We start from the raw sequence: 21,846 nt of genomic DNA, 5'->3' as shown, positions 1-21,846 counted from the left end.
CTGTGATGCTACGACACTCTACTGAGGGCAACAAAGTGAGACTCTGTCTCACTAAAATAAAAAATAAAAAAAGAAAAGTGAAATCAGGGGGAAAAAGTATAGAAAAATCTTGTCTTATTTATTTAAAGAGATTGAAAGTGGCAAATAGGCCAAATCCTTTATTAGTTACACTTTTTGTTTCATTTTTCATTTATTTTTATTTTTCCAATGAAGTATTATTTACATAGGGGACACAAATTTGAGGGTATAGTTTCATGAGTCTTAACATAGATCCAGGCTCATGCAACCCAATATCTGGATTCTGAAATTATCTAACTAGTGGTCTTGCCCTCCCTCCCTCCAGTGCCAAGGAGCTCCTCTGTCCTGGTGCCCCTGGGTGGTCATGCAGCTGGACCCAATGGTAGAGGCACGGCCAGGTGCAGGGCAGGAAGGAGCAGGACCCAACCAGCCCCAGGTGTTTACTGCCTAACCTGCTGTTCTTGTTCAAACTAAAATTCAATAAGATGAAGAACAAATAACAGCAAGCCTGGACGTCACAGACTTGGTGCTTCCCAGAGACAGAATGTTCCCTGGCAGAGCCCAGTCTTCAGTGTGGCTGCTCTGACCATTAGCCTTGGGCACCTGAATGGCCTCCTGTATGGGTGATGCTGAATGGTTTGCACCTTCATTTCCAGTCAGGAGTCACTTTTTCTACTCAGAAGTAGAAAGAGGCATTATTAAAAATTTCTAGGCTGGTAGCCGGGCGTTGCGGCGGGCGCCTGTAGTCCCAGCTGCTCGGGAGGCTGAGGCAGGAGAATCGCTTAAGCCCAGGAGTTGGAGGTTGCTGTGAGCTGTGTGAGGCCACGGCACTCTACTGAGGGCCATAAAGTGAGACTCTGTCTCTACAAAAAAAAAAAAAAAATTCTAGGCTGGGCATGGTGGCTCACACCCATAATCCCAGCACTCTGGGAGGCCGAGGCAGGTAGATTGCCTGAGCTCGCAAGTTCGAGACCAGCCTGAACAAGAGCGAGACCTCGTCTCTAAAAATAGCCAGGCATTGTGGTGAGCACCTGTAGTCCCAGTTACTTGGGAGGCTGAAACAAAAGAATAACTTAAGCCCAAGAGTTTGAAGTTGCTGTGGGTTGTGACACCACAATACTCTACTGAGGACATAGTGAGACTCTGTCTCAAAAAAAAAAAAAAGAAATTTCTAGTGTTTTTAGATATGCACCACCCCTTTCACTGCTGGCATCCAAGTTGGTAGCCCCTCCCCAGAGGCCTGGCTTTCCCTAACTGGGGACACTGTCCACAATCAATCCACAAGCACAGGTGTGCTCCAGGGAGTTTTAGCCAGATTCCGTGAGAGTAAGGACTGTGGCTTTGCTCTCAGCAGTCTCTCCCCATTTTTCGGGGACACCCTCTCCCCCCTCTCTCAGGCACCACTTGTCGGGCAGAGTTCCCTTCTGGGTAAGTTCATCTGGCCCTGGGCTGGTGTCCACCTCGACTCTCATGGCCAGTGCACTTGTACTCTGCCCTTCCCACTGGAGCTGCTTAGCCCCTTATAGGTGGCCAGCTCTGTGGCTATAGCCACTGGTCATCTTCTCCAGCCCTCCTGCCACCTGCCTTTCATATACCTCTGTCTCCCTGACCACCTTAGCAGCTTAAGCCTCTTCCTGTGATCTGGTTCTGTCCTCCACTTTAGGCTTCTGGCTTCTAGCTTTAGTCCCTTTGGCCTGGGTGGCCTCCCAGTGCCTCTCACCAACCCGAGACCCCCATAGCACAGCTCCTATGGGGCAAAGCCTCACTCAGACCTGGCTACGCTGTTGTCTTGGAGTAGAGAACACATGTAACCCGGGCTAGCAGACCATGCCCGAACATATGTGCACCCCCGAGGGTCACAGGCCCAGGCAGCCTGACTGCTCACTTCAGCTCCAGTATGTTTTAGCCCCAGCCAAGGGCCTCCTCTCAGCATAAAGCCCTATCTTGGGGCCCCTTGGGCCTTTGCATTCAGCTCTCCACCATCCCTGTCCCCTCTTGCCCAGTCTTCGGGAGCAGGGGATGTCCCTGGAGCACCTTGTTCACCCCACCCTTGGGGCCCCCACATGACTTTCTGTCCCCCTGGGGTATCTTTCTCTGTATTTTGCTAGAATTCCTTATGTAAACACCTCTGCTTCTGGCAAGGGAGGGCTGAGCAGAACCCCCTTCCCCACTGGGTCCCTCTCTGATCACCTCTAGGTGAGAAGCATCCTGAGGGACAAGGTGGGACATGCAGTCCGGTCTGGTTCTTGTGCTGGAATGAGGTATGCTTACCTTTCCTTACCAGCCACCACTGCGCAGCTCTCACAGGTGCTCATGGCAGGTTCTCTTGTTTGTTGGACCTCTCTTTGTTGAGCAGTAATTTAGCACTTTTTTCAGGAGCCTATGTGCCTAGCGTGCAGGAGCATTTTCTGTGTGCTGTGTCTGGAACCAGCTCCCTCTTTCTCCCAGCAGGAACCCTACTTAGAAGCAGAGCTGAGGTCAGCGAGTCTCTTTCAATGGTGCACAAGCCGTTGGTTCAGGTGAGCTTGTTGGACAGCCACCAGCCTTTCAGTCTCCAGCTGGGAGGAGACAGGAACAGGGAGGAGGAGGAGGAGGAGGTGGGTCAAGCGGCGGGCCCATGCTGCCCTGCATCCTGCGACTGAGGCTTTGTCACTTGATGTCTGCCTGCTTTTCTTAGCCTAGTGCTTTCAAGAGACAGTGTTGTAAGTTAGTACGTGAAGACAGAGTCAAGGACAGGGTATGTAACTCATCTCACAACTGGGTTGTTTTTTATTTTAATTTGAACAGATTTAGAAATTGGGATATTTTAGCCCTAACTCTGTTTCTGGCTTTTCTTGAAATGCTAGAAGGTGTGTAACATGGCCACATCTCGGTGTGACAGCATTCACTGAGCAGGAGCCAAATGTCCTGAGCTGTTCAACTTCTCAATGGCTGTGGCCAAGAAAAGGCATTGTAATTATCTGATTATTTTTGTATTGGTTTGTCTAGGGAATTTTTGCTGCTTAATATTCTTACTGAGGTCTGGTTTATGTCTGTGGAATAGCTCGTATGTGTTCCCGTGGTTTGAGTTTGGCTCCTGGGTGACCGTGGCTCCACTGTGCCCTCCCCTTCAAGCCCTTCTCCAGCTCTCCCCAGATCTCCCCATCCTGAAACCCATTTTTCCTGCTCTGGAATGTCACACAAATAGGATCATACAATGTGTACATTTTTATGTCTGGCTTCTTTAACTTAGCATAATATTTTCAAGGGACATTTGATTGTGTTTAAATTTCTAGTCTCCCTGCTTTGGGATCAGTCTTGTATGACCTATTTCTTACTTTCTGGAACTTATGGGTTTTCTTCGAACATTTGTAAGGCCAGTTTTTGAAAGTGTTCCAGAAGAACTTCAAGGGGGTATTCTCTGATTTTAAGCTACAGAGTTCACTACTTCTCAGTCAGAACAACCTTATTGATCATATTATTTGTGTGTTCTGTTTTATTTGTATTTTACTTATTTGGACGGGGAGAAATTAAGTTGAGATCGCCTTTATGTTCTTCCTAGCAATAGCCCTGTGCATCTCAGCAGCTTCTGCTTTACACAAGCCATGTGCTAAGGGCTCGTGAGTGTCACATCAGCTTGGGAGCTGTACCCTTCAGCATTCTAAAGAGCCTTTCCTGGCCCAACATGATGCACTGGTCTGGTGCCGCTCATGGAGCCTGCTCCTCACATGCAGGCACTGCTCTCAGGGCCCTTCTCTGAGCCGCTCTGTTTTAAGTGCATCTCATGTACGACAGAAGAGTGGAGGGTCTTGGTTTGTGATCCCACCCAGAAGCAAGCCAGGGTGCCCTTCCTTCCTTCCTCTCTCCCTCCCCCCCTCCCTCCCTCAGTGGAGAGGGTGGTGTCAGCCCTGCTCACAGCAGCCTCACACTCATGGGCTCAGGCAGTCCTCCCATCTGGACCTCCCAGAGTGCTGGGGCTATAGGTGTGAGCATCAGATCGGCCTTAAATTAACTTTTTCTTTCTTTCTTTTTTTTTTTTTTTGTGACAGAATCTCACTCTGGTGCCCTGGAGTGCCATGGAGTCATAGCTTACATTGACCTCAAGTTCTTGGGCTCTTGCCTCAGTTTTTCTATTTTTAGTAGAAATGGGGTCTCACTTTTGCTCAGGCTGGTCTCGAACTCCTGAATTCAAGCAATCCACCACCTTGGCCTCCCATAGTGCTGGGGTTACAGGTGTGAGCCACCTTGCCTGGCCTCTGAAATTAATTTTAATAACATATTTCATTTAACTCAGTATTATCTAAAACATCATTTTAATGTGTGACCACCAATAATTTAAAGTTACAAGATATGTGAAATCTACTGGTTTGGTTAGAGGTTTGAGAGCCAGTATGTGTCTTACATTTACGGCACGTCTCGGTGACGTTGAGCACATTTAGATGCCCACGTGAAGTTGCTGGCCACACTGTGGGGACAGCACAGGCCTATGTGTGGTATGTGTCAGGAGAAGCTGTGGCCCACTGGCCTTGCCCGAGGGGTTCTGGCCCCATGTGGCCTCATTTCCATTTGTCTGTTTCCGTGTCTCCTATTTCTCCCTCTGCTCCTTCTACTCTCAGCTTTGTTTTGGTGGATTTTCTCCTTCTTTCCTGACTTCTGCCTGCTCATGTTTCACCTTCTATTTTCTCGCTGGTTCCCTCCTGATTCTTGCATTTCTGGTTAGCAGCCTTTGTGCACAGAGGCGACTGCTTCATTCAGATGTTAGAGTGTGTAGTGAAATGTCTGGAGCCATTTTATTGCTTCCCTGGGTGCATTTTGCCGTTTCTGCTCTTTTCCATGTTCTGTCACCACCTCCCACCATCTCTGAGCTGGGCGGTATCAGACCAAGGTAGCATCACTTCTTTCTAAGAGGCACAGTGTCAGGCCCAGTCCTGCTGTCAGTGGCTTTATGATGGCACCACACTGCAGCCCTTGCATGGAGACTGGCTTGGTGGTTCTCCTTCTGGGTGAACGTGTCATGTGTCCTGAGCTGGCTGTTTGTAGGAACTACCCGTGGTGGAAGAGGGACCTGGGGGGCCTCCCAGATGCGGGATCCAGGGATCCCCCTTGTGGCTACCTCCCTCTTCCCATCCCACCCGTGAGCCCTCTCTCCAAGGACCCACTGGCCCCCTGCTCCTGATGTCCTGACCAGGGGGCTGCTCACTTTCACAAAGGACCTGCTCTCAGCGGCTGCCCGGGGCCTGGCCTGGCACGTGACTCCACCTCTCAGTGTGCTCCACACATGCTGGACACCTTTGTTGGAAAACCTGAGGTTTGCAACAATATTTCTTTTCAGTGCTGAGCATCATAAAGACTGCCAGATCAAAAGATTCTTTAAGAATATTGCTGTCTGTCTGAGAAATAATTATTTCTGTGTGGGGTGTGGGGCTCATGCCTATAATCCCAGCACTTGGGAAGCCAAGGCAGGCGGATTGCCTGAGCTTACCAGTATGAGACCAGCCTGAGCAAGACCAAGATCCCATCTCTAAAAAATAGCTAGGTGTAGGCTCGGCGCCTGTGGCTAAAGCGGCTAAGGCGCCAGCCACATACACCTGAGCTAGCCAGTTTGAATCCAGCCTGGGCCTGCCAAACAACAATGACAGCTGCAACCAAAAAAATAGCCAGGCGTTATGGTAGGTGCCTGTAGTTCCAGCTACTTGGGAGGCGGAGGCAGGAGAATCACTTGAGCCCAGGAGTTGGAGGTTGGTGTGAGCTATGATACGAGGGCAACAGCTTAAGGCTCTGTCTCCAAAAAAAAAAAAAAGCCAGGTGTTGTGGTAGGCACCTGTAGTCCCAGCTACTTGGGAGGCTGGGGCAAGAGAATCACTTAAGCCCGAGAGTTTGAGGTTGCTGTGAGCCGTGATGCCACGGCAGTCTACTGAGGGCAACAAAATGGGACTCTGTCTCAAAAAATAAAAAAATTCTGTTTATTCTAAAAATTATAGGAATTGGGCTGTCCCAGGTGACTGTTTCTGCCATCAGAATCTCTAACTTTAGGCCCCCTATCTCATCCTCATCTCTGCATCTTGACTTCTCAGCAGCTTAGGCCAAAACCTCAGAGTCCTCCACCCTCGGTTGCATGTCCCATGTCCAAACTGTCATCAAACCCAAGTAAGCCTGTCCCCAAGACAGGCTCAGAATCTGGTCCTTCCCATGCTCAACCACCACCCCCGAGCCCAGACCATGCTCCTGTGGCCAGGAGCGCTGCAGCTGCCCGTCAGCTTCCTGCTGCTGTGTAACGAGCACGGAGATCGCTGGGGTTTCTGTCTGCCCCACAGTCAAGGCCACAGCCCTGCCAGGGGCCAGTGAGGCTCTCCCTCCCCAGCGGGACCAGGTCCCTCACCCTGCACCTCTGTGCTGGCCACACTTCTGCTTGCTCTGCTCTTCCCCAGAGCAGGTACAGGGCCCAGCCCCGCCCCAGTGTTGGCACAATTCTTAGGGATGTGGTCCTTATCCCCTTAGAGTAAATTCTCAAAGAGCCCCCATGCCCTGCCTCCCTCTCTAGATTCTGTCCCATTAAATTCTGCATTGTTTACTTCTTCATTTATCATCTGTCTTCCTTCCCTGGAACATGTGCTCTGTGGGGGTGTTTATCTGTCCTGCCAGCCTCTGCGTCCTCCCCAGGGAGTGTCCGGTGCCTTTGGTGAACAAATTGATTCAACTTCAGTAGATAACAAGTAGCACATAATGGGTTTCTTGTTTTTGAGACAGAGCCTCACTTTGTCGCCCTCTGTAGAGTACGGTAGCATCACAGCTCATAGCAACCTCAAACTCTTGGGCTTAAGCGATTCTCTTGCCTCAGCCTCCCAAGTAGCTGGGACTACAGGCACCCACCACAATGCCTGCCTATTTTTAGAGACAGGGTCTCGCACTTGCTCAGGCAATCCACCTGCCTTGGCCTCCCAGAGTGCTGGTACTACAGTCGTGAGCCACCGTGCCGGGCCATATAAGGGGTTGTTGGGTTTTTTTTTTTAAGACAGAGTTTCACTATGTCACCCTCGGTAGAGTGCCACGGTGTCACAGCTCACAGCCACCTCAAACCCTTGGGCTTAAGTAATTCTCTTGCCTCAGCCTCCCAAGTAGCTGGGACTATAGGTGCCTGCCACACCTGGCTATTTTTTGTTGCAGTTGTCATTGTTGTTTACCTGGCCTGGGCCAGGCTTGAATGTGCCAGCCTCAGTGCATGTGGTTGGCGCTGTAACCACTGTGCTACAGGCGCTGAGCCCACATATTGGGTTTTATCAGCACAGTTCTTCTAGAGTCTACACTTCAGGTCTTGAAGGTTTTATTCCTTATCTTTGTCAACCATTACGATTAAAATTCTGATTTTAAAGCTTTCTTATTGCCTGGCTCAGCGCCAGTAGCACAGTGGTTATGGCGCCAGCTACATACACCGAAGGTGGCATGTTTGAACCTGGCCCGGGCCAGCTAAACAACTGCAACAAAAAAATAGCTAGGTGTTGTGGTGGGCACCTGTAGTCCCAGCTACTCAGGAGGCTGAGGCAAGAGAATTGCTTAAGCCCAAGAGTTAGAGGTTGCTGTGAGCTGTGACACCGCGGCACTCTACCGAGGGCGACAGCTTGAGACACTTGTCTCAAAAAAAAAAAAAAAATCCAGATTTTCCCATCCTCACTTTCTAACTTTTCACAGAGAGTTTGAAAGGGAAATACTAAGAGACACAGGCCAGCTTGGGAAAGGAATGGACTCTCTCCACCCTCCTGACTCAGGCTGCCAGCAGGCAGAGGGGCCCAGGACTCTACTGGGCCAGGCCAAAGTATGGCCCTTCTTAGCACAGTGGTTCTCAGACATGGTCTTCACCTCAAGGGCCTTCCTCTTTTCCTAAACACTCCTTTCCCAGACTGCTGGCAGGTTTCTATAGTCCAGGCTGTGATCCAGAGGCAGAGGTTGTTTCAGAAACTTCCATCCCCTCTGTGTGTCTTCTGTTTGCGCTACACTGGAGGAAACGTTTGCAGATCATCTGTCCTGACATGGAAGCAGTCAGTCTCTTTGCTTTCACATGTTTGGGTTTGGTAAAGAGTATGTACCATTCAGAGCCCAGCACAGTGGCTTACGCCTGGAATCTCAGCACTTTGGTGGGGCGAAGGGGAGGTTCGTTCATGACCAGCCTGAGCAGGAGTGAGACCCCATGTCTACTAAAAACAGAACAACTAGCCAGGCATTGTGGTGTCTGTAGTCCCAGCTACTCGAGAGGTCAAGGCAGGAGAATAGTCTCAGCCCAGGAATGTGCAGTAATCGTGTTGCTGTACTCCAGCCTGGGTGACAGCGAGATTCTGTCTTTATTTAAAAAAAAAAAAAAAAAAGTACCATTCAGTAGATTAGGCTGATGCACAGGCCACCTGTTGTGTACCTCTCTCCACTTGTTCTTTTTCTTAGCACCATTTTCCATCTTGTAGATTACAGCACTTAGATCTGAGGTGTCAGGTATGGGAAGCATGTCATGGCTAGGAGAGTATCAGCTGCATCTGGGAACCAGACTTTCTTTCCCAGCCCTGGCAGCCCTATGGTAGGGCTTTCCCATGGTCCCACACGACAGCTCCTCAGAACATGGATAAGAGCAGCACCCCTCTGTCTAGCTGGCCTGACCTGCCATCAACTAACCCTGAGCTGATGCTGAGCAGGGTGGAGCAAGGTTGGCCTGGGCCAGCCCAGCCACCTCCCAAGTTAGCCTGGTGCTGTGCCCCATGTGACACCTGTGAGTTCCAGGCCTGCACTGTTATCCTTTACACTCAGTGGAACTAGAGGGCCTGAGGCCTGTGGGTGACCATCTGCAGGGCCACTAGGCACTGCTAAGGCTGCTGCAGAGCCCAGGCCCCTCCTCTCTGAAGCCAGGTCCTCTCTGAACCCAGGCACATTCACCCTCTCTGCTCTTCACCTTTCACCTGCCTAGACACCCTTGTCCCCTCCTATTCTCTCCCTTCCAATTCTTTGTCACTAAATGCCTGTCTCAGGGTACCTTGTTGGAGGCCAGGCTCTCCAGGCTAGGCAGGAGCAGCAGAGGGTTCTGGAGAGGGACCTCACAGTGTGACACTCACTGGGCATGGACTTCTCTGCCCCTTGACAGGTCCCATGGAATCATTGTTACTGCCAGATGCCTGGCTCAGCCCGTTTCCACACAGCTTGGCAGGCACTCTGCAGAGGGACCACTGACGGTGTCACTCTTTGTCCTCAGAGCCTCCCAAGATGAACCCGGTGGTGGAGCCGCTGTCCTGGATGCTGGGCACTTGGCTGTCGGACCCACCAGGTGCTGGCACTTTCCCAACACTGCAGCCCTTCCAGTACCTGGAGGAGGTTCACATCTCCCATGTGGGCCAGCCCGTGCTGAACTTTTCGTAAGTCACTGACTCTACCCCGCCCCTCCATACCCCAAAATACCTAATTCCTACCTGATTAAGGAAGGACCAGTGCCAGGCAGGAAGGTCACAGGGACTGTGGCTCTGTTTCAGAAAGGTACCCTCTTCCTTGCCTGGGCCTGGCCACTGAGACACAAAGTTGGTCAAAGGGGTACCTTTTGGGCCACTGCAGGAGCCTCCTGAGGAGCCAACAGGGTATGTTCTGTTTGTGAAAATGTCAGGCTTACACAAAGTTACAGATTTGTTAATCCACATATGCAGACAAGTGCACATGCTTGATTCCTGTATGAAAATTAGTCACCCCAATATTGCTGAAATTAAGAGGGCATGGGTTCTTCTACACTTAGCCCTGAGATCTCTGAGGTCCTAGGGAAGCTGCTATATAGCACCAGGGGTTCCAGAGTCTTAGCACATAGCAAAGTGAAGTCCTGCCCCCCACCTCCACTCAGGAGAGCAGGTAGTGCCACTTTTAAGGCAGCAGATGACCGTGTGGGGTGTCTGAAAGAGAGAGGACCCCCTGGCACAGGGGGAGTAGAAGTGCTTAGGATGTCTTTGTTAATTACAGAAGAAATATTAATTTTTTTTAAAATTTTTTTTATTGTTGCAGTTTGGCCAGGGTTGGGCTTGAACTCACCACCCTCAGCATATGGGGCCAGCACCCTACTCACCGAGCCACAGGCACTACCCAAAATATTAATTTTTTAAAGTTTAAGGCTTGGCGCCTATAGCTCAAACGGCTAAGGCGCCAGCCACATACACCAAAGCTGGCAGGCTCAAATCTAGCCCAGGCCTGCCGAACAATAATGACAACTACAACAAAAAAATAGCCGGGCGTTGTGGCAGGTGCTTATAGTCCCAGCTACTTGGGAGGCTGAGGCAAGAGGATCACCTAAGCCTAAGAGTTGGAGGTTGCTGTGAGCTGTGATGCCACGGCAGTCTACCCAGGGCGACAGCTTAAGGCTTTGTCTCAAAAAAAAAAAAAAAAAAAGTTTAGGGCGGCGCCTGTGGCTCAGTGAGTAGGGCGCCGGCCCCATATGCTGAGGGTGGCGGGTTCAAACCCAGCCCCGGCCAAACTGCAACAAAAAAATAGCCGGACGTTGTGGCGGGCGCCTGTAGTCCCAGCTGCTCGGGAGGCTGAGGCAAGAGAATTGCGTAAGCCCAAGAGTTAGAGGTTGCTGTGAGCCGTGTGACGCCACGGCACTCTACCCGAGGGCGGTACAGTGAGACTCTGTCTCTACAAAAAAAAAAAAGTTTAAACAATAAAGAAGTGTATAGAATAAAAAGCAAAACTCTTCCTTCCCCGGTTTCCAGTGTACAATTATGTGTTAAGAATCTTTCTACATCAACATGGTACTGTTGGGCTCAGGGGCTAATGCCTGTAATCCCAGCACTTTGGGAAGCTGAGGTGGGTTGGATTGCCTGAACTCAGAGGAGTTTGAGATCAGCCTGAGCAAGAGTGCATTTCTACTAAAAATAGAAAAACTAGCTGAGCATTGGGGCGGGCGTCTATAGTCACAGCTACTCAGGAGGCTGAGGCAGGAGGATCTCTTGAGCCCAAGAGTCTGATGTTGCCGTGAGCTCTGATGATGCCGTGACACTTTATCCAGGTGACATGACAGAGTGAGACGTTATCTCAATAAAACCCAAAAACTCCACATGGTACTAAGATTAAGAAGATCTCATTATTTAAAAAAATGCTATTTTATACCTGTTAGTATTTTTTTTTTTTTTTGAGACAGAGTAGAGTCTCACTTGGTCATCCTCAGTCGAGTACCGTAGTGTCATACCTCATAGTTCATAGCAACCTCAAACTCTTGGGCTCAAGCCATCCTCTTGCCCCAGCCTCCCAAGTAGCTGGGACTACAGGTGCCCGCCACAATACCCAGCTATTTTTTGTTTGTTTGTTTAGCAGGCCCCGGCTGGGTTCAAACCCCCCAACCCTGGAACATGTGGCAGGCCCCCTAACCACTGAGCTATAGGTGCCCAGCTGTTTATATATATGTATTTTATATATATATATATATATATATGTTTTTTTTTTTTTTTTTTTTTTTTAGAGACAGAATCTCACTTTGTTGCCCTTGGTAGAGTGCCGTGGCGTCACAGCTCATAGCAACCTGCAGCTCTTGGGCTTACGTGATTCTCTTGCTTCAGCCTCCCAAGTAGCTGGGACTACAGGCACCTGCCACAATGCTCTGCAATTTTTTTGTTGCAGTTTGTCTGGGGCCAGGTTCGAACCCACCACCCTTGGTATATGGGGCCGGGGCCCTACTCACTGAGCCACAGGTGCCACCCCATTTTGTATTATTCTTGACTGGATGAGGACAAAGTAATACCTCTTCACATAAACTCAAAGGTAGAAATTCTGGATAGTGCAAAATAACCCAAAACAACAATGACAACTACAATATTAGCAGTCTTTTTTTTTTTAATTAGCAGTCTTTTTTTTTTTTTTTATAGAGAGAGAGTTTCACTGTACCGCCCTTGGGTAGAGTGCCGTGGCGTCACACAGCTCACAGCAACCTCTAACTCTTGGGCTTACGTGATTCTCTTGCCTCAGCCTCCCGAGCATCTGGGACTACAGGCGCCCGCCACAACGCCCGGCTATTTTTTTTTTGTTGTTGTTGTTGTTGCAGTTTGGCCGGGGCTGGGTTTGAACCCGCCACCCTCGGCATATGGGGCCGGTGCCCTACTCACTGAGCCACAGGCGCCGCCCAATTAGCAGTCTTTTTAAACTATGGATTATGACCCACTAGAGATGCTCAGAAAGTCAATTTTGTGACTAGCATTAAAAGAAAGATGAAAGAACACAGTAGAAACATACCTGGATAAATGTAATGACGTGTGTGTTGTGTGTGCACTGGGTCACCATAGAAAACTTCTCTGGGGTGGAGAGAAGCATGGTGTGTGCCCCGCACATAGGGCGTGGCATCAATATCAACCTATCAGAAGTTTCTCTCAGAGAGTGGTGGAGATGCTAGAGAGATGATAAATGAGTTCTAATTGTAGGTTTGCTAAAGATGCAGGTTTCTCTTCCTTACTGTCATGAATTTGCAGTAATGATGAAGGCCGATCAGAAGCTATTCCCAAGTAACTCAGCACTTGCTGTCTGTTACTATATGCATTAATCGGACTCTTACCAAGAATATAGCTCTAGAGGAAAGTCGTGTTAGAGTGGGATTTTGCTGGAATTGTCTCTAGTGTTTATGGAGTACTTAAGCACCAAGACCTACCTCCGTAGCTGTCAGGGCTGAAAGCCCGGAGGGGAAAGGGACCCTGAGATTGTTAGGAATAAGCTTCTGTCTTCAAGAGCTGATGGTCTGCCAGAGACACAAGTCTGGCAGGCTGGAGGCACCCGGGCCTCAAGCAGTCCTGCTCAGCGTGCGGCCCTGGCACCACGTCCCGACTTCCCCCCCAGGTTCAACTCCTTCCACCCGGACACCCGCAAACCCATGCACAGAGAGTGCGGCTTCATCCGCCTGGAGCCTGACACCAACAAGGTGGCCTTCGTCAGCGCCCAGAACACAGGTGAGGCCGGGCTGTCGGCTGGCCGCGGGGGCTTGTGGGGGCGGCTGCAGGGAAGGCACCATCGGCACCCTGAATAGGTCAGGTTGGCAGCCTGCAGCTGTGACCCTGCTCCTCTTGTGTGCTCATGGTCGTGGGACACTGACTAGGCTCCACTCTGCCTCCACGGGCGACGCAGAGTGCTGTGACAGGTGCCACTGGGCACACTGTGGGGTTGGTTGGCCCCACGTGGGGTCATTCTGAAGTGGTCATCTGCCATGCTCGTTAGAAATGGCTCCAAAACAGCCTCGACGCTCACCCAGACAAGGCTCACTTCCTGGGTGTGGGGCGGGGCTGAACTGTGGCTCTGCCTGGGGGCGTGGCCGCACACAAAGCTCCTCCCAGCGCCAGTCCTCCGCCCCCACTCCACCCCCACCTGGTGCTTGACTGCTGGGGGAGGGATGTGAGTGGGTGTCCAGGGCACCGTGGAGAGGGCGACCCTCCACCGAGTACCTGCCTCCCTTCTGTGAGAAGAGTTGTGCCTTCCCTTGATAGCCTCACCGCGAAGCGCAGGTGAGGAGAGTTGTAAATCCACATGGCCGCAAAGTTCGTGTCTCCTGTCGGATCTCGAGTGCGGAAGAGGACGGTGACAGCGGTTGCGGCGGAGAGCCCAGTAGCTCCAAGTTGAGTGATATGGCCTTCCCTTGCAGGCATCGTGGAAGTGGAGGAGGGCGAGGTGAACGGGCAGGAGCTGTGCATTGCATCCCACTCCATCGCCAGGATCTCCTTCGCCAAGGAGCCCCATGTGGAGCAGGTGAGCGCTGCCCAGCCCAGCTCGGCCTGCTGGTTTCCCCTGAGGAGCCTGCCTGGCTGTCTGGGCTGCCTGCCTCCCTCGTGCTGCTGTGCGCTCACACCCGGCGCTTCCTGGGCCTGCACTGCCTTGGTGGTGGGCAGGGAGGTGTTTTCAGGGTTGTTGTTTTTCACAAACATCCTTTTACATTTATGTTATCCAGTTTTGCAAGTATATTCATATCTATCTATGAATTTCTCACAGTTAATTTGCTGAATCAAAAGAGAGATGCTTTTTAAACTTTGATAGATATTGTTAATTTGCTTTTCATAATAATTAGCATCACATGGTAGTAGCTGCTTCTCCATGCCTTTGCCCACATGGTGTATCTTCAGACTTTTTGTTTTGGTTTGTTTGTTTGTTTTTCAAGACAGAGTCTCAAGCCATCACCTTGGGTAGAGTGCCCTGGGTGTCATACCTCACAGCAACCCCAAACTTTGGGGCTCAAGTGATCCTCTTGCCTCAGTTTTTCTATTTTTAGTAGAGACAGGGTCTTGCTTTTGCTCAGGCTGGTCTCAAACTCATGAGCTCAGGCTATCCACCTGCCTCTGCCTCCCAGAGTGCTAGGATTACAGGCGTGAGTCATCACACCCAGCCTTCTTCAGACTATTTGATCCTCTTAAATCTGATAAGTAAAAGATAATTTCTTCTTTGTGTTTTGAGTCTAATGTAGGGTAAGACGTCTCATTTCCTGTGCACAGTGGTCATTTGTACTTCTTATTCTGTGTACTTGATGAGCAGGGTGTTGCCATTTTGTTATTGGTTTGTAGGAGCTTTTCATGTGCTGTGGGTGTCTGTCCTTTCTTGTCACTGTAACAGGCATTTCCCCATCTGTGGCTTGAGTAGTGACACATCAGCCCTGTGGATGCTGAGCTTTTCTTCAGTCACTTCCTAAGTGTTACCTTACAGAGTCTGGGTTTCAGTTCTTGCTGAGGAAGGAGTTTGCTACTGATAAAAACATCGTCTGGTGGGCGGCGCCTGTGGCTCAGTGAGCAGGGCGCCGGCCGCATATACCGAGGGTGGCGGGTTCAAACCCAGCCCCGGCCAAACTGCAACAAAAAAATAGCCGGGCATTGTGGCGGGCGCCTGTAGTCCCAGCTACTCGGGAGGCTGAGGCAGGAGAATCGCCTAAGCCCAGGAGTTGGAGGTTGCTGTGAGCTGTGTGATGCCACGGCACTCTACGGAGGGCAATAAAGTGAAACTCTGTCTCTACCAAAAAAAACATCGTCTGCTTTTTTGGACTCTGGAGCTCTCCTCTATACATCTGGACCTGTAGTCCGTCTCAGACTTGTTCCCCTTGAGATGCAGTTCTAGCTTTTTTTTCACTGTAGAATTATCTTTTTATTTTGGGTAAAAACTGACAGTCATTTTGGGGAGCTGTAATTAAGATTTAACAGCATTATAATTCTAACGAATAACTTAAATATCCTTGTGAGATAAATATAATAATATTTTATGGGTATTTTGGAAACCCAGTATTAAGACTACAAATCACACTAGCCTACATCTATCACCAATGACTTATACTGTTTCTTTCTAATGAATTGACCATTACATTTCCAAAGTTCTGAAATGGCCAACAGACCATAGAAAGATAATTCTTTAGGCTCCTCCTTGAAACCAACAGCGTCAGCAAACTGCTGGCCTTGATTCAGGGCCAATGCCATTCTAGCTTGTAGTCCCAAGTGGTCAACCTGACCCACTATGTTTGGAATGTCGGGCAGCCTCAAAAATATAGGGTCTGGTTTTTAGTTTTTCACCTGCTTGTCCACTTCACCAATAACACAATTTTTAACTCATAGCTTTACGTTTTAATATCTAAAGGAAGGAAAGTTCCCCATATTTTTTTCTCCAGACTTTCTTGGTTATTCATAAGCATTTTCTCTCTTTTTGTTTTGTTTTGTTTTATTTTGTTTGAGACAGAGTCTCGCTCTGTTGCCCTGGGTAGAGTGCCATGCTGTCGTAGTTCACAGCAACCTCAAACTCTTGGGCTCAAGCAATCCTCTTGACTCAGCCTCCTAAGTAGCTGGAACTACAAATGGCCACTAGGCCCGGTTAGTTTTTCTGTTAATATTTTTTCATACAGGTGGGGTGCTTGTCTCAGACTTGCCTTAAGCCATCTTCCCACCTCGGCCTCCCAAAGTGCTAAGATTACAGCATTTTCCCTTCTAAATGAGTTTTTTGTTTTTTTTTTTTGTAGAGACAGAGTCTCACTTTATGGCCCTTGGCAGAGTGCCGTGGCCTCACGCAGCTCACAGCAACCTCCAACTCCTGGGCTTAAGCGATTCTCCTGCCTCAGCCTCCCGAGCAGCTGGGACCACAGGCGCCCGCCACAACGCCCGGCTATTTTTTGGTTGCAGTTTGGCCGGGGCCGAGTCTGAACCCGCCACCCTCGGCATATGGGGCCGGCGCCCTACCGACTGAGCCACAGGCGCCGCCCCTAAATGAGTTTTTGAATGAGCTTCTCAAGGCTCATTAAAATTTACCTCAAGAACTATGTTGAGGCTGGCTCAATGGCTCACACCTGTAATCCCAGCACTCTGGGGAGCTGATATGGGAAGATCCCATGAGCTCAGGAATTCGAGACCAGCCTGAGCAAGAGTATCTCTCAAAATAGAAAAACTAGCCAGGTGTTATGGTGGGTGTCTATAGTCCCAGCTACTTGGGAGGCTGACGCAGAGGATCTCTTGAGGCCAGGAGTTTAAGGTTGTTGCGAGAATGACACCACAGCACTCTAGCCAGCACACAGAGTGAGACTATCTCAAAAAAAATTTTTTTTTGTTGAATACGTGAATAAATTTGGGAATAATTGGCATCTTTCCACTGGTAGCAATGTCTAACAGCATGTTGGTATATTACAGAGATTTGTTTTGTGTATTTCAGTATATATGTGTATATAAAAGCTTTTAAGGGCTCAGTGCCTGTAGCATGGTTTCGGCGTCGGCCACATTCGCCTAGGCTGGAGGGTTTGAACCCGGCCGGGGCCAGCTAAACAACAATGACAACTGCAACAAACAATAGCCAGGTGTTGTGGTGGGCGCCTGTAGTCCCAGCTACTTGGGAGGCTGAGGCAAGAGAATCATTTAAACCCAAGAGCTTGAGGTTTCTGTGAGCTGTGATGCCATGGCACTCTATGAAGGGCCGCATAGTAAGACTCTGTCTCAAAAAAAAAAAGCTTTTAAAAATAGTTTTAATAATATAGGTCTTGCATATCTTGTGTTAGGGTAAGAAGTACTTTAGTTTGTATTATGTAAATAGAATATTCATCTTTAGTTGATGAATGATGATTGTCGGGAAACTTAGGATTTCCGTATGTCATGTTTAATAAACTGGGCCACTTGAACATCATCAAATGCTTTCACAGCCTCTTTGGAAGGAATCTGTGTTTTTCCACTTCAAGCTGTTAATGTGGTAAATTACATTAATATCTTCTAAATGTTGGGTCATGTTTGTTTTGGGGGGTATAACTCATACTTGTCATGATATACTAAATAATTTTTTTCAAATATGATTGTCCACTTTAGTATCAGAGTTATTTATGGACTGAGTTGAGAGCTTTTTAGCTGTTTGTGCTTCCCTGGTTGCTTGTCCCTGCCGGGTTCCTACTTTGCTTCACCTGCAGATTCATACTTTTTTTTTTTTTTTGTAGAGACAGAGTCTCACTGTACCGCCCTCGGGTAGAGTGCCGTGGCCTCACACAGCTCACAGCAACCTCCAACTCCTGGGCTTAGGCAATTTTCTTGCCTCAGCCTCCCAAGCAGCTGGGACTACAGGTGCTGCCACAATGCCCGGCTATTTTTTGTTGCATCTAACGCCCTAGATGGCCAGGGCCAAGTTCAAACCCACCACCCTTGGTGTATGGGGGCGGCGCCCTACCCACTGAGCCACAGGCATGTCCTCAGATTTATACTTTCTAAGAAAAGTGTCCTTTCCATTAGATTTTAGAATTTTTGGAAGAAGTAGTGTATACTATTTCCTCCTTATCTGCCATTCCATGTGACCTTTATTTTACTGATGTTTGATGTTTTCCTTTTTTTCAATCCAGAAGTTTTCTGTTTTACTAGGGTTTTCTTTGGATTTTGTTTATTTTTGTTGGAGAACTACCTTTGGGTTTCATTAATTACACAGAAGGAGATGGAGGTGGTGGATGTGGATTAGAGGCCTTGGGTGTATGCTAGCAGCTCCTCCACATGTGGACCAAGGCTGGACGCAGATGCTGGGATGTGTCCTTCCCCTTGGGTTGATATGGGCAGAGCCATGGAATCAAGGAAGCATAGACAACATGCAGGGAATCCAGGCCAGGAGAGTGGAGGCAAGCGCCTGGCTCTGGGGAGTGGGTCTGTCTGTCCTGCTGGGTCTGATCAGGGCTGAAGGGATGTTGCCCTGTCATGAATGTTCTGGGAATTTCATGGAACTTTCTTTGGCACAAGTATGAAGTCAGTGTTTATAACCTTTGCAATGAGTATTGGCAGAAATGTCTTCCCTGTGGGTTCAGAGTCCTCAAGTCCCATCTCGTATCACTGAAGACCTGTCATTTAACATGGACCCCATAGTGATCATGGAGCTGAAAAGTTCCTGTCACCTTGTGATACTGTGACCATACAGTGTTGTAACACTGTAAGTGTGCTATGTCCACAAAGGCTCTGATAGTGCATGGCCACTTCCCAGGCCTTCTCATTCACTGAACACTCGTTGATTCGCCTGAGCAGCATCTAGTTCTATGAGCCAGGCAGATGCACACCTTACATGTTTCAGGCGGTCCTTGGACTGCGCCTTCTGTTTGCTGCCTGTGGGGCACCATGCAGTGACACTTGCAGTTGTGTACTTCTGTTCTATAGCCTATGAGCTCGTATAAGTCACTCTTACACACAAAAGCCACCTGCTGCTCCATTCCTCAGAGCAGGTTCTTGTCACCAACCAGCCAAGACTGTGCCTCTTTAAACCCAGACTCCCTGGGTTTAAAGCTGACCATGTGGTTCAGCTTCTCCTTGGCCCTGTTTCCTCCTCTCTCTGTCAGTTTAAGAGTTGCCTCAGAGGCAGCAGCTCCCACTATCTGACCTGTGTTTCTTGCTCCTCAGAGGTTGCCAGCATCAACTCCTGATTCTTTTCATATTTGGCCCGTTTATCAATGACATATGCTTGCTGCTGCTGTCAGCTTCCCACTGTGGGAACCCCCTTTTGTTCCCTCAACCCCAGACCCTAGCTCTTCCCAGGAAGTTTGGGCTCTGCGGCTGCTAGTCCTTTTCCAAACACCTGTTTGGACTCACACACATCTCTTTTGTTTGCTTAGTTGTTTTATGTTTACCCTTAATTCAGCACCATGTGCCTTGCCAATTCCTGAGCTGCTTCTTAGCACACGTGGACACACCTAAACTTCACCACAAGTCCTAGCTTGTGGAGCCTCCCAGCTCTGCCGGCCACTGTGTCTACCCTAGGACCCCACTCCCTTTCTGGGCAGGGTCCCTGATTTTCTTTTTTTTTTTTTTTTTTGGTTTTTGGCCAGGGCTGGGTTTGAACCCACCACCTCCAGCATATGGGACCGGCACCCTACCCCTTGAGCCACAGGCACCACCCAGGGTCCCTGATTTTCTAATCTTCCTTTCCCTTTTGCTCCCATCTTGTGGTCCTCTTGCTCTGTGTTTTGGGAGATTGCCTTATTGTTATCTGCCCACATTATTGAACTGTTAATTTCTGTGGGCTCTCTGTTGGTGTTCATCTCATTCATAGGTATAGCGGTTTCTCTTACCTCTCTGAGCGTTTTCTTACTCCTCCATAACCCTGTTCCTTCCAAGTTGCTTTTTTGTTATGTTTGTTTTGATTTCTACAACTCATCTTTTTTTTTTTCTTTCTTTTCCAGACAGAGCTTCACTTCATCACCCTGGGTAGACTGCCATGGAGTCATAGCTCAGAGCAACCTCAGACTCCTAGGCCCAAGTGATCCTCCTGCCTCAGCCTCCCAAGTGGCTGACTATAGGTGCCCGCCACAATGCCCAGCTAGTTTTTCTATTTTTAGTAGAGATGGGTCTCACAACAGTTGGCTAGTTTTTCTATTTTTAGCAGAGACCAGGTCTCAACCTTTCTCAGGCTGCTCTTGAACTCCTAAGTTCAAGGGATCCTACCCCCTTGGCCTTCCAAAGGGATTACAGGCATGAGCCACCACACCCAGCCTCCTTTACTGCCATTTTAGTGGAGTTGGGGGTGGAGGCAAGCAAGGGCAGCTGTGACACTGCCGTCCTTTCCTGGGAGTCTCATGCCCCAGAGTTCCAGGCTGGGTTACTGGGTGAGCAGAGTTGTGTGTTGTTGGCTGTGCCATTCGGTGCTGCCGCCCCTGTACCCTGCTGTTTGGGGTGTTCCCCCTCTTTGGTTGGGCTGTTTTACAGTCAGCTGCCCTGGGCACAGCGTCTACACTGAGGGCAGCAGGCCTGGTCCCCTCTTGCCCTGGAATTGTGGGCACCAAGAACCCCCATAAGGGGTGGGACCCTTATGAGGGAGCAAAGCCTTCTCAGAGGTGTCCCACATACCCTGGAAATTCGGGTGGGCTGGCATTCATGGTGTGGGTGTCTTTATTCTTGTGGGTATGTTTTGGGGTGGCCCAGACTACAGACCCCACAGGGGGTGATGATGCCTTTGCAAGCTATGTCCTGAGCTTGTTGTAGCCTGCACATGACCACAGAGTCTCTGGCCAGTCTGGCCCAGGGACAGCTTGTCCCTTCTGTATGGTGACTGAGACTAGTGGAGTTGGAATAGGGTTGCATGACCAGGCCCTGTATGACCTGTACCTCCTGGGCACGGCTATGCTGGCTCTCTGTGGTTCATGGTATCAGGAGCCATGCAGTCTGGACCACATGTGCCTCACAGCAGCTCAGAGAGTCCCATCACCTCGGAGCCTGCTCTCCTGGCCCACTGACACTTGCTCACAACCTCACATCGGGACAAGTGTACTTAGCCTCATAACACCGCCCAGCTAAGACAGAGCAACTTCATTACCCAGAAGGAGTCCCGTAGCCCTCTCCACAGCTACTGTGGCTTCATCTGTGTAGCCGCAGGACACACACTCACTCACAGTGGGCTTCGAGATTGATCGGTACACTGCTTGTCAGCGTTGGTCACTGCTGAGAAGTTTGGTTCATCCATTCCCTGCTGAGGGATCCTGATCAGATGTGCATCCCGTTCCTGCTGTGTGCATCTGCCTGCAAGTCCCTGTGAGGACACACTTCAGTTTCCCTCAGAAATTCCTGACCCTGGGCTCACTGAGTAATGGGTGAACACAGCCTCTTTTCCAGGGTGACTGCACCACTGCCACACCTGGCTGCTTGTCTGCACTCTCATGCTCTTGTGGCTATGAGGTGCTGGTTGCTGTGGTGTTGATCTTGGTGTGGGATGGGGCTGCTCATACCTCACTATACTCACTGCCACTTGTATTTCTTGTTTGATGATGTTCCTGTCAACTCTCTTGCCCATTTTTTTCAGTATGTTTTGTTTATTACTGAGTCGTAAGAGGTTGCTATGTGTTCTGGATATAAATCCATTATCAGGTGTTTACATATCCACCCTGTGGCTTGCCTTTTTTTTTAGAGACAGTCTCATTTTATCCCCCTTGGTAGAGTACTGTGACATCACAGCTCACAGCAACCTCCAACTCCTGGGCTTAGGCAATTCTCTTGGCTCAGCCTCCCAAGCAGCTGAGACCACAGGTGCCCACCACAATGCCCAGCTATTTTTTTGTTGCAGTTTGGCTGAGGCCGGGTTTGAACCTACCACCCTCAATATATGGGGCCAGCACCCTACCCACTGAGCCACAGGTGCCACCTCTAATTTTTTTTTTTAAACAGAGTCACACTGTCACTCTCAGTAGAGTGCAATGACATCACAGCTCACAGCAATCTCAAACTCCTGGGTTCAAGTGATTCTCTTGCCTCAGCCTCTCAAGTAGCTGGGACTACAGTGCCTGCCACAACGCCCAGCTATTTTTTTGTTGTAGTTGTCATTGTTGTTTAATAGGCCCGGGCCAGGTTCAAGCCCGCCAGCCCTGGTATGTGGGTTGTGCCCTAACCACTGAGCTACAGGTGCCCAGCCATCTTCTTGTTT

At 49.5% G+C, this 21,846-nt stretch overlaps 1 protein-coding gene and 1 non-coding gene across 3 annotated transcripts in view; one reads left to right on the top strand and one right to left on the bottom strand.

The window, feature by feature from the left end:
• THAP4 (THAP domain containing 4) overlaps window positions 1–21,846 on the top strand; it is a 57,123-nt gene that overhangs the window by 24,693 nt on the left and 10,584 nt on the right. The window contains exons 3-6 of one of the 2 annotated variants that reach the window (XM_053597232.1): window positions 9,224–9,383; window positions 12,823–12,932; window positions 13,619–13,722; window positions 19,616–19,732. In XM_053597232.1, coding sequence (XP_053453207.1) covers window positions 9,224–9,383; window positions 12,823–12,932; window positions 13,619–13,722; window positions 19,616–19,696 — 455 coding nt within the window. In that variant the 3' untranslated portion in view covers window positions 19,697–19,732. The remainder of the gene's footprint in view (window positions 1–9,223; window positions 9,384–12,822; window positions 12,933–13,618; window positions 13,723–19,615; window positions 19,733–21,846) is intronic. The other variant, XM_053597231.1, reaches the window with a different exon arrangement.
• On the bottom strand, window positions 15,283–15,419 carry LOC128591060 (small nucleolar RNA SNORA2/SNORA34 family). Its single transcript, XR_008381496.1, has one exon. It is a non-coding gene; the product is annotated as a small nucleolar RNA SNORA2/SNORA34 family (small nucleolar RNA).

Source organism: Nycticebus coucang, chromosome 7 (assembly GCF_027406575.1).
Source record: "Nycticebus coucang isolate mNycCou1 chromosome 7, mNycCou1.pri, whole genome shotgun sequence".
Classification (NCBI taxonomy): Eukaryota; Metazoa; Chordata; class Mammalia; order Primates; family Lorisidae; genus Nycticebus; species Nycticebus coucang.
This window is presented reverse-complemented; position numbering and strand designations above follow the sequence as displayed.